General features: G+C 39.2%; 1 protein-coding gene across 2 annotated transcripts in view; it reads left to right on the top strand.

Annotated features, from left to right (window-relative positions):
- Positions 1 to 310: 310 nt before the first annotated feature.
- Positions 311 to 12,842, top strand: part of KCNH8 (potassium voltage-gated channel subfamily H member 8) — a 337,559-nt gene continuing 325,027 nt past the window's right edge. The window contains exons 1-2 of one of the 2 annotated variants that reach the window (XM_070577513.1): positions 311 to 492; positions 874 to 981. In XM_070577513.1, coding sequence (XP_070433614.1) covers positions 906 to 981 — 76 coding nt within the window. In that variant the 5' untranslated portion in view covers positions 311 to 492; positions 874 to 905. Of the gene's footprint in view, positions 493 to 682; positions 982 to 12,842 lie in introns of those variants that run through there. The other variant, XM_008519807.2, reaches the window with a different exon arrangement.

Genomic DNA, 12,842 nt, shown 5'->3' with positions numbered 1-12,842 from the left:
GGAGCTGAAACACCCCTTTTTGGAGCACAATTAGGAGAGGTGAACAAACCTTGGCGCTTTGGACCACTTCCCGTGTTGAAAGACCCGGGTGACCGGGGAGGGGGCCATGCAACTAACTCCAGGCTGCCCTGCTCCTGTCGCGGGCACTCGCGATGACAGGTGCGCCGGAAGGGGGCCGCCTCCCCCTGGGGCGCCTGGCTGCCACAGCTCTCTTGGACACCACTGGGGGGCCTCCCCCCTCCCAAGTTCTAGGCGGAGGCCAGGTACCTGCCGCGACCTGTCTCCTCCCCTTTTCCAATACCACACCCACGGGACTCCGGTCTCCCCGGGAGAGGGACGGAGCGGGAACAAAGGGGTCTTTGTTCATCGGCTCCTGGGGGGGTGGGAGTAGTGCTCGCTCGCGTTTCCCGGAGCTCCTTGGAGACGGGGAGGCTCAGCGCCACCGAACCTCGCCCACATCGAGCGCTGTCCTCCATGACCCCAGCGCCTTAGGTCAGGGCACGGCGCCCCGGGCCACCGCGGGCTCTTTCCGGGCGGGCGGGGTGGGGGGCGAGGCACCGCGCTGCGGCGCCTGGCGGGCACTGCAGTCCGTGGAGGGACGGTGGGGGGGTTTCGGCAGCTGGCGGAGGTGGAGGGGGCGGGAGAGGGAGCTTGCTCCGGGCAGAGCCTGGAGGTGCGGGGCGGGCTCCGAGAGCGCTCTCGGGGCTGCTCCAGGCAGAGCAGCGGCGGCTGGAACTCGCTTCCTCCCTCCTTCCGTCCTCCCCCTTCCCGCGATCAGCCCCATCACCACGCCAGGCCCCCCTCCCCTGCCGTCATCACGCTCCCCTTCTCCCTTCTTGGCACTTTCCTCTCGAACCATCCTTCTGGACAAAGTTTGATGGAGAATTTCACACCACGCTGGAAAAATGCCGGTTATGAAAGGATTACTGGCGCCCCAGAACACCTTCCTCGACACCATCGCCACCCGTTTTGACGGAACACGTAAGTCTTGCACTTCGACGAGTTGCATGGTATTTTTTAAGAATGATTTTGCTCATATAAATTACTTTCGTTCCCACCTTTCTTTTTGCACCACTGGAGTGAATCCCTTCTATTCTTGCCAAGATGTCTTTTGTGCGGAGAAATTTTTTTCCTCCCATGGTTCAGTGTAGTATTAACACTTTGAAGTAGTCGCCTGGCTTGACTTCTTGGGTTTGTAAGGGCTGGAAAGACCGACGCCCGTGGTCACTATGCGACTTGTATTCTGGTACTTCTTTAAGTAACTGGCTTTTATTAATTTTATGAGGTGAAAGTAGGAAGTGTCCATATGGTGAATCGCCACCTTATCCTTCTAGAGTTTCAAGGCTCCCTAGGTTACAAGGAGAGTTTGGAATATTCTTCATCCATGCAGCTTCATTCTGTGAGGTCTTTCCCATAGGCATGATTTCCCTTCTGAGTTTAAGAAATGCAAACTAGAATCAGGATTCCCAAGTGTAAGCTTTCGGCAGAATTCTAAGCGTTGTGAGTTTGTCAGAATCTTGATTCCTGCTTTTGAGATAGAATAGCATACCTCTCAATCCTGAAATTATCCTAACACTGGAGGAGAGACTGTTGGGGAAGGAAGAGCTGGGCATTAGAAAGGCTGATCTGATCATAAGAAAAAGTTTCGACATTTTTTTTTTGATGCAGAATATTATTGGACGCTTAGCTTGTTTAAGGCAACAGTTAAAAAACAAAGATGTGTTGGTGTGTGGATGCTTGGGGAGACTGTTCGCAATTATCTTCAAGTTGTTCTCTTTCAGGACCACGGTCAGGGCCCCGTTCCTTCCCAGGCTTCTCAAGCTCCGTTCTTAAGCCAGTTGTTTCCCAGCAGGCTTTCGCCCTGTAATTAGGAGTCTGTTCTCTCATGCCCAACAAATGCCCTCATTTAGTTTCCCTATGAATATCCAGACCTTCCTCCTAGCTTATGTTGCTTCTGTATGTTTTCCTTTTTCTGCCTATTACACAAGACTCATAGAAACTCCTTTATTCTAAAGGCTTTTTCAGTGGTTCAGGTATTTTTTACTATGATGGTATATTTCCTAGAGCTGATATGGGAGAGCACATGTAACTCTATTTCCACTCCAGTAGTCTAGATACACACTGTTATTATGGTAGAAAATATGTCCTGGACTTTTCTGCTTCAGGAATAGTTGGAAAAGTTTACATAAGAGAGAAATGAAGCATTTACTTGACTTTGTTCAATTTTTATTTTTGACATCCAGTCTACTAATGGTAGTTGGTGTGGATAGTCTTCCAATGTTTTTATCTTTAGCCATTCTCTCCCCTTTTCAGTTCTAGAGGTGTCAGACTGTATGAGTGAAGTGCAATGCCATTATGTATCTGTCTTCCTTAGATAATAATATGAGAAAATTTTGTAATAATACTTCATGTTCCTGCCACTGCCATTACCTCCACCACCCAACCACCACACAAAATCATCACTGTTGTTTTTAACCAGGAATGATTGTGGGACTACTATTTATTACCTTAGGAACTGATCAGTTTCATGTGGATGTTCTTGAAGTTGCAAATTTAAACCCAAAAGGCTTTTAACATTGATCACAAATTCATCTGTTGAAAATGAAGTAATTGGCACATGGCAGTTGCTTATCTCATTGTCATTTAAAGTTGAATGGAGTGCACTGCACGGTGAATGATCCCAGCATAGCCCCAGGAATCTCTGCAGCCATCTGTTTAGATATCAGTTGCTAAAGAGGGGGCTTTGGATTCCCAGTGTGAGGATAGTGTTGCCTCTTTCTCTTATGATAGGATTTGATAAGCAGAGGGCATATAGAGAGATGTTGGTGTACTAGTTAGTAGCTCTTTTTCTATCTTAACTACACATTACTGTTAATAAAATAGAAGGTTAGAAATCTGAAATCCTTATTTGGGAAGATCATCAGCACATACAGGCATTTAAAATAATAATAAAAAAAACAGGAACTGTTGGACAGCATCCTTGGTCCGTGTTCCACAGGGTCTGGGGATTCATGAAGGGAGCCACTCTGTATGAAATCAATTTGAAAATCAGTGAAGCAAATTTCAAAGTGATGAGTAACATAAAGGTTTACTCTGGCAAGATTTTGTTTACAACATTTAATGAATACCCCTTGTCCCAACAAACCCCACTCCACGGAAAAGGATTGTGTTTTCTCATTTGCCTTTCATTTGAATTGCAAGATGGCTTGAATAATCTGAAATTTACAAAAACTACTTTAAGCAAATTTTTAGCTACAAATTTTGCTTGATCTAGAATCGTGGGCATACCATTTCCCCTGCTAAACATTTAGTTTACCTTATTATACTATCTTTCCTGTGTTGACAAATTTTATCAAGTATCATTACTACCCCTGAAACTCTTTTCCTATAATTGTCCTTCTTTCTCTTGATTTTTTATAATAGTCATTTATTTTCTCTTGCAACATAATACTCTTTTGGCAAAATTGCCACCTGCCCAGATAAGGTATACTGGAAAGTGAATGATGCTCAAAATGTAATGTGTTTACTTGGTACATTTTTCTGCCTTATTTGTTAGGCATATTTTATAGTCACGTTAGTTTCTTATTTTGGACAATTCTGATGAAAACTAGGGGAGCAAGCAACAACCCTGGCAAACCACCTTGCTAACTTAACCACCATGTAGTATTATTAACCTCTTTGATTTAATCTTGTAATGGAAAGTTATAAAACTTAAAGCATCATCTAAAATTTCTCCCAGGAAAAAAATAAATCTATGAAAATAGAAGCCTATAACATAATCTTACTAATTTATCAGTTGCGATGTTATCACAGGGCAACATAAGAGAAGTTAATAATATATTTTATCACCTAGTGACACTATTGTTTTACATAATAGTATATTTTTTCCTTTTAATATTTAAGAAGTGAGCTTTGTCAAGATTGAAAGACAATTGTGGACCATTAATTGAAACTATTTTTTTCTCATATACAATATAACTTTCAAAAACTATTGGAAAATATACATTTTTTTAAATATAAAACTACCCTAAAATATATTTACTCTAGGTGCCGACCCTGTGGCCGAGTGGTTAAGTTCACGTGCTCCGCTTTGGCAGCCCGGGGTTTCACTAGATTGGATCCTGGGCGTAGACATGGCACCACTCATCAGGCCATGCTGAGGTGGCGTCCCACATGCCGCAACTAGAAGGACCCACAACTAGGACATACACCTATGTTCTGGGGGGATTTGGGGAGAAAAAGCAGAAAAACAAAGAAGATTGGCAACAGTTGTTAGCTCAGGCGCCAATCTTTAAAAATATGTGTATATATATTTACTCTTGAAATATGTTCTCCTGTTTGTGTTTAACTGAAACATAAGTGAGACTTAGGAAAACTAAGAACCTTGCAAATATTGAATATGTTTGCCCTATTTAAGGAGAAAAAAGTGACTCCAATGAATTTCTTTGACTCATTACATGTATCTATACTTTCCACTTGAAACACTCTAAAACACACATACACACACATACACAATCTTAACATTATGACCTGCATATAGTTCACTCCTACGTAGTTCCTTTCTTTTTTTTTTTTCACATGTTTAGTATATTTAAAAGAAATCTTTTCTGAGTCGACTTTTGCTTTAAGTACATGAATATTAATGTGGACAAAGGGAAAGTGTAATAAGAGAACACGTAAGCGCACATTTTTAAAAATAGTTTTTCAGTACAAATGTTTGCCACAGGGTACCATTTGAGGACAATGCATTTTTTTTTTGAGGATATAAAACTTTCAGAGGGAAGTGTCCATTTTCAAACATAATGGTGCATTAGCCTACATTTTCCAGTCATATCAAAATTTGGCCGGAATCCTCCTTCCCCCTTGGGGTTAGTGAGACAAGATTTAAGCTTTAAAGAAAGTTTTTAGCCCAGTGGACTTTATCAAGGAGATTCTAGTCAAAGTATTCAGAATAACGGTAGTTTCGAAACTCATTCATATTTGCATTTATTTATGTACTCCAGTATAGCCTGTTCAAAATGGTCTAAGGAAATTTGTTAAAATTGAAATATTTCACAGAGGCAATTCTCAACGTTTTTTTCTTTTCCTCCTTTTGCTTTCATCAAGGTACAGAGATCTTTTAACATTAGAAGTGTATAGAGAAAGGTACTGTAGTCAACGCTGTAGGAAGGGGAAGAATAAGGTGGGACAGCGGAGATATTCCTAAGTCTTTGCTGGGTTGTAGTTTGGACAATGTCATCAAAGGCATTTAGCCAATAAAAGTGAATGAGCTCCATTATGTATAGGTCTGTCTGTTTTACATGAAAACATTCAAGGAAATACCTAACACTCCATAGATATCTCTTCACAAATGGAAGTTTATAAAGACTCTTTGTTATTTTTATTTTTTGCATGCCACTAGTAGTCTCTTTTGTCCCTATTTTTTTGTTTAGGGAGATAGTTTCTGTGTTAGTTTTCTATTGCTGTGTAGTAAATTACCATAGACTTAGTGGCTTGTTACCTCACATTTTCTCTTGGCCAGACATCCAGGCAAGGATTAGCTGGGTCCTCTGTTCAGGATCTCACGGGGTGTAAACAGGTTGTCAGCTGGGGCTGTGGGCTCAGCTGAGGCTTGAGGCCCTCTTCCAAGCTCATGTGGTTGTGGGCAGACTTTAGTTCCCTGAGGGTTTATGATTGAGGTCCCTGTTTTCTTGCTGGCTCTCAGCCTGGGACTTTTCTCAGCAGCTAAAGGCTGCCCTCAGGTTCTTGCCACATGACCTCTTCTATAGGCCCCCTCAACGACAGAACAGCTGCTTCAAGAACAGCAGGAGTGTCTTTCTTTTAAGAGTTCACCTGACTAAGTCAGGCCCACCCAGGAAAATCTCCCTTTTGATTAAGTCAAACTCAACTGATTATAGATCTTAATTACATCTGTAAAATCCCTTCTAAAATCACATGTCCTGTCACACTGAAGGGAAAGGGATTAGACAGGATGTGTACACAAGAAGTTGGGAATCTTGGGAGCCATCTTAGAATTCGATCTACTATAGTTGCTATCCATTGTTGTACTGTCATGCAAAGCCTAATGTTCTCACATTTGTTCTTCCATGAAGCAGATTTCTTGAGCACACTCTGTAATTCTGTATGCACGTAAACTCTGTTGAGTTTATGTCTGAAGTCTTTGTGACTATAAGGCCCAACTCAGTGAGGGGAGGGTTTTCGTTCACCTTTGGTGGTGGCATACGAATAAACCTAGCCTAGGAAATGTTTAGTCAGCTGTGCTGTCAGATTCTTCATTCTCTGATCTAGAAGTCATGTGGGAGGTATAGGAATATTTTCAGAATATTAACTCCAGCCTCTTGACAGGGTGTTCCCTCTTTCCAGATAAGGAAAGTATATGAGATCTATAGGTCTGTGTGTAGGTATCTTAACTTGTACTGGATAGAGAACCAGTCCAAGAATGTGGCATCTGTAACGAATGACACCCGAGGCAGGTCCTTGCACTCTAAGATGGCTGAGCTGTTTCTACCTCACTAACCTTTTAACCAGTCCTGTTTCTGGGCCAACTATGTGGACTGTTTTGAAACAGTATATGTTTTCCATCTCTTTCTCATGCCTCTAACCATGTTTCAGATTTAAGGAACTCCCCACTATGCATTCTTACATTGAGCTTGGCTATGTTAAACTAAATTATGTGCTTTATTTAAACTTTATTCCAGGTTTACTAAAAAGTAGAAAGGAGAAAAGAGAGAGGGAGAAGAAGGAGAGAGTAAAGAGGAAGGAGGAGGGAGTTATTTATTCTCATTCTTTCGAGTCTGTAGATGAATTCTTTGCTTTGTGAAGGACTTATCACAGGGATTCTCATAACTTCCCTGCAAGGAACAGTGTGTGATTTACATGATTTGGATTGATATCTTTACCAGCAATGCATTTCTTTTTATGAGTGACATATACAAAAAGTAAGAAAAGTTTTATTATATAGTCTTTAAGAATATCAGGTAATTTTATTTTGATATCATTATGTAGAGGAAAATGGATACCTAACATGTTCAGAATGGAAATTATGTCCACAATATATTTTTTCCAGGCTCTGGCATTTGGCATAAGCTTTAGACCAAAGGCCATGGCGTGAGTCCTCTTCTGGCATGAGAAGCATATTGAAGGCCCTGTATTACTAGTTTCTAGGATATCCTAGACCCAATGTACTTCTGGGACGGTACGGTCTCTCTGAAGAAATCTTTATTCATTCAATCAATGGATCATTTCTTCTACAATATTTCTTCAACAATCAACACTGACTATATACGGAATCATTGTGTTAGGATCTTTGAGAGAAATCAGGCTTGTCTTTCTCTGAAAAAGAACAATAAATGTATGCACAAATTACCATAATATCGATTGGAAAGAAATAAGAGTATTCAGGAGTTGTAGGCACGGGGTGGTGCACATTTGGATGAGGGAGGAATAATTTCTGTGGGGGCTGATCTGAGAGGGCTTCATATGGTGAATGACTTCTGGATGGGAGTGATTGGCTTATGTACGATAAGGGCAAAACGAGTATTCCATTGACTTTGCCAATTTGTGTAGCACTCGTCATTGAGGCTAATAAAGGGGGCCTTTAGGGAGAATAAAGTATCTTAGAGGATGTGAAGGGGGCAGGGTAGAGGCAAGAGGACAGTAGAAAGTCAAGCAGGCTAGACATGGAGCATCTTTAAAGCCGCAGTGCTCTGTCATAATGAGCCACTGGAGGTTATAGATCTATAAGACGACCTTATAGTAAGAGAAGTGTGATGCCATCTATGCCTGGTGCAGAATCTCTCAAGCTTCCCTATTCCTCAGGTTGATACATAATACAGGAGGAATGGCAGCCTTGAAACCTAAGATGCTTCTTCCTCCTATCTCTTCTAATAATGCATTTGCACTTGGACAAGGGTCCCACAGAATGTAGTGAAATGAATGTGCTCTTCATTTTCTTGCAAATGTCTGCTTTGCCCAGGGAGCTAACTTTCCCTTAGGAAAGGAAAAGATTGATTCCTGACCACACAGCTGAGTACTCGCCTCCTCCAGGGCAGTTCACCCCTGTGTTGTACTATAGAATTATGCCTGTGGAGAAGAAAAAGAACCGAAGGTGTGCTAGAATTTAGTCCCAGTGAAGTCGATTGGAGAAATGCCAACAGTAAAAGGCACAGAACTGCAACTGCTGCAGAGATAGCAGGGTTCACCCCAGCAGTGTATATTTGCTGAGGTAGTCTAAATACTAAGTTTTTAAATCCATTTTGGTTTAGCAGAGCCTACAAACGAAAAAGATGAGACTTCAGCTTTACCTATGGCCCGGTTCATATTTAGCAACTGGAACAATTGAAGAGCTTTTTCAGTCATTTAAAGAGTCAAATATAATTCTTGGCTTACAAATTCCCTGGAAGATATATTTTATAGCTTTCCTTTCTAGCTGTTAATTCAACTGTCTATCTCCCTTAAACCCTTCAAAATTCACATGTGCCCAGATGAACCAATAATCTTTTCTAGCTATGAAGCCTATTTGTCTACTTATGTTTTCTGGCCCCATTATTGGCATCACCACCCACCCATTTCTCTGAGCTAGAAATCTGAGTTGGCCTTGACTGCCCACACATCAAACTGATTATCAAGACTTTGAGATTTTACTTTAGAAATGCCCTAATTTGGCTCCCCATCTGCTTCTCTCATTGCTTCTGCTTTAGTTTGGATCCTCTGTTTCTTATCTACACAACTGTAACCTTCCTCTAACTAGACTCCTGTGGCCATAGGCCCTTATCCTGCTCACTTGCTCCTCCTTCAGTCTACATTGTCCCCAGAGTGATTTCCGTTGAAAGCAATATGACCATTAAATCTCGTAACCCTCCCACTTAAAGCTATCCATCGGCTCCCTGCTACCTCTTGGAGAGTGTCCAAAGTCCTTAGTGTCATCTGACCCCCAAATGATAGTGCAGAATCTTTTTCCAGCCACTGCCTCCCAGGCTGCAGACATACTCACCCCCTGTCCCCTGCTCATTCGTGTCTCTGGGCCTCTGCATGTCACTTGAAGAGCAAGATCTTTTGTTTTCTTCAAGACCTGTTCTAAGTAAAGAAAGATACGTTCTAAGTAAACTCTTTCTGTGAGGGTCCCGGTAGAGTTAGGTGACATTTCCTCTATGCATCCCTCTAGTCAGCTCTTGCATGTGCTCAAATTATATGCCCTCATGTTTCAATACTTGGCTATCAACGCCTTGAAGCCCTGACTGTGTCTTCATTCATTTTGTCTCCCCCTTACTTAGACGTATCCTTGAAACAAAGTCTTTACTCGATAAATACCTCTTCAAGTAAAAGAATTTCAAATTCCTTGAAGGCCAGGGCTGGATATTGTCTTTATTTCCCTCCAGTAGTAACTAGTGTTTCTTTTATTCAGTATTATGTGATATGTGATTAAATTTAGTTTTGAAATGTGATTCTAGACTGGCTTCCAGCCCCTCATTTTCATGTAGTTCGAGTACTGGTTTCTTTTATAAAACTCTCATGATAATAGTGACTACCATTTGGGGCATGGCTACAGACACACTATGTACTATGCTGATGCTTTCTCTGTTCCTACCACAACCCAGCAACCCAGCGAGGAGGAAGGCAGCCCCTTTTTTGTTACAGATGACAGAACTCAAGCTCGGAATTTTTCTACGTTATCACACTAGGCTATGATGTTCTTACTATAGCCTATGATTTTTCTACTATATCACACTTCCTCTAAAACATGTATTTTTATAGCAAGTATAAACAGACTGGGACAATCTGTGGTATTATTTCTTGTTTCTAACTCTTGCAGAAAGGGATTTCTGCTTTAAAGTTTTTAGCCATTTCTAGTTTATATGCTGTTTCTTTTCTTTTGATATATTATGCTTTAAGTACTTGTCATTTAAAGAATGTTTTTAAATTGATATTTAAGACTCATGTCTGGAACTACTAAATGTGTTCACTGTGCAAAGCAGTTTTGCTCATCAAAGAAAATCTACTGTCCATTTTTTAAAAAATAAAGAAATTCACTTTCTTTGAGATTTTGGTGCTTAGAACTTGCTGACTTTAGAACTTCCTTGTGATTTTTTTATTGTCAGGCTGATCTCTCCATAGAAGATATTCTAATTCTCATAGCAATTATAGTGACATCATTTTGCATTTTTCCCTTGTTAGTGTCTTACAGAGGAAATTTTTCTACCTATTTTGAGGCTGTTTTTATTGGGAGAAATATCTTCTCCAGTGACAGGTACTGTTGATGTCTTTTAACAGAAATCATTTACCTTTTCTCCACAGTGAACTTACAGGAAGAAATCTAACTCTCGAATCTAGTCTAAAGCTCTTTTTTTCTTCTTTATGTTTTCTTTTGTTCTGTTAAGTCTTTTGGACAGACTTCCTTATTGCCCTTGTCAGTCCAACTGAGTTTCTTACTCTGGTTATTGAATGAGAGGGAACCGAGATCAGATCATTTGTCAGTCTTTCCATGTTTTATTTGATTTTCTAGGAAAAAGGATCAACATAAGAAGTTCAGATGCTATCAAAATGTCAAGAAGTCGACTTGTTTGACTTGTATGGTGTTCTGTAATGGAGAGAATAATTTAGCAGATAAAATTGGGCATACTTTTGACCTTAACACCTAAATAAATGTTTCTACCATGATTCCATGAGTGGTGGAGAAGAATGAAAGTCTCAGGACTGGAGCTTTTCTATTGTATTAATCTGGTGCACTCTAGGAGAGGTTACATCTCAATCATCTGAAAATGAGCTTGTCACACTTTCTCAACAAATGTGAGGATTCAGGTTTTAGGGTATAGAATTAATAGTCACCGAGGGTTCTTGTCTATCTGTTTAGTGCTCCATATCATGTAGTGTATTTTCGGTTGGAATGAACCAAAAGTTATAAAATTATTTGAAAGATGGTAATAATAGCTAATATTTGCACAGCATTTCAGTATATTCGTTTTTTTATCCCATCACCTAAATTACTTTTGAACTAATAGACAAAAACTGGCTTCCTGTTACAATTTTAAGTGTGCATTTGTTTTACTATAAGTGAAGTTGACCATTGTTTAATATATTTAAGACCTATTTGAATTTCCTTTTCTGGGCATGACTTGTTCATATTCATTGCCCTTTATCAATTGGATTGTTGCCATTGCCTTTTCGACATCTACAAGCTCTTTACACAGTAACAAAATGAACGCGTTGTTGGTAATGTAAGCTGTATAGGTTTTTTCTGATTTTGGTTGATCTTTTGATTTTTATATAAATGAATGAATTAATTTTCCTTTTATGATTTCTGTGTTTTGTGTCAGTCATACTTAGAGAGTTGTTTTCTATTCTGAAATTATTTTAAAAATGCAATCCTGTGTGTTCCACCATAATTTCATTTTGTGTATTCAATTTTTTCTCCTTCATTAATAAGTTGTGTAATTTAATCTGTTGAGTATGATGTAGGGCATCAAAATGTATTCTTTCTAGATTCCTGTTCATTTTCCTAACAACACTGTTCAATAATTCATCTTTTCCATACTGATTTGAAATGTCTGGTTTATCATTCTATATTTATCATATATTTATCTATATTTGTGTCTAGTTATCATTCTGTATTTCTATATTTAATTCTATTTTTTGACTCTCCATGCTATTACATTCATCTTTTTCTTTATATGCTAGTACCACAGTTTTAATTATAGAAGTTTTATAATATGTGTTAAAACTCTCATTTCATTCTATTTTTACCCCAGAAGTTTGCTTGGCTAATCATACTTATTTAGAAGTCGATATCAACTTAAAAATTAGATTATCTACCTGAAAAAAATCCTGATGGTTCTTTTAATGGAACCTCCTGTGGGAAAAATGACATTTTTATGATGTCGAAAATTCATATCCAAAACCTTGCTATGTATTTTTACCATTTACATCTTTTTAGGAATTTCTCAATAATGTTCTTGCATGTTTCTTGTTTATTTTATTCCTAGTAATTTCCTTTTTATAATTACTACGGAAAACGGAGTCTTTTTTCCCATTGTTTTGTTTTTCAAATTCAATCATGTTTGTTTATTTGAAGTCTATTGATCACTATGTGTTACTAATTTTTTAACTGGTCTGCTTGCTGAGTATTGTCTTTCGTAATACTATCCTTTGTAGTAACTTAGCAGTTGGTTTCTTGGGTCTTTCAGGTAAGGAATAATATTGTCTTCAAATAATAAAAATGTTACTTTCTTGTTTCCATTTTTCACTAGTGTTACTTTTTGCCTCCTTAACTTTTCTTTCTATTGTCTAATTGCCTTGGCTTGTATTATAAATACTATAAAAAATAGTGATGATAACGAAAATCCTTTTTTTCCCTGACTTTAATGGGAATTATTTTTTTTAAAGAATACCTTTTTATTTATTTGTTTGTTTTTTGTTTGTTTGTTTGTTTGTTTGTTTTGCTGAGCAAGATTTGCCCTGAGCTAACATCTATGCCAATCTTCCTCGATTTTTTATGTGGGTTGCCACCACAGCACGGCTGCAGACAAGTGGCATAGGTCTGTGCCCAGGAAAATGAATCCAGGCCACTGAAGTAGAGTGCATTGAACTTAACCACTAGGCCATGGGACCAGACCAATTGGGAATTATTTTACTGTTTTCCTAATAAGTATTTTCCTGGCTTTTAGTTTGAGAGAGAGATATTTTTATCATATGTTTCTCCTTTATTAAGAGATTTTCTTACGTATTCCTCTTTTGTCAAGCAATTTTATCAATTGCCTTTTCATCATCTATCCAAGCAATTCTACGTTTCTTACTGAATCAATTAATATAATAAATTAAATTGACAGATTCCGTGAATTGAACTATCC

The sequence above is a fragment of the Equus przewalskii genome, chromosome 15 (genome assembly GCF_037783145.1).
Source record: "Equus przewalskii isolate Varuska chromosome 15, EquPr2, whole genome shotgun sequence".
NCBI lineage: Eukaryota > Metazoa > Chordata > Mammalia > Perissodactyla > Equidae > Equus > Equus przewalskii.
This window is presented reverse-complemented; position numbering and strand designations above follow the sequence as displayed.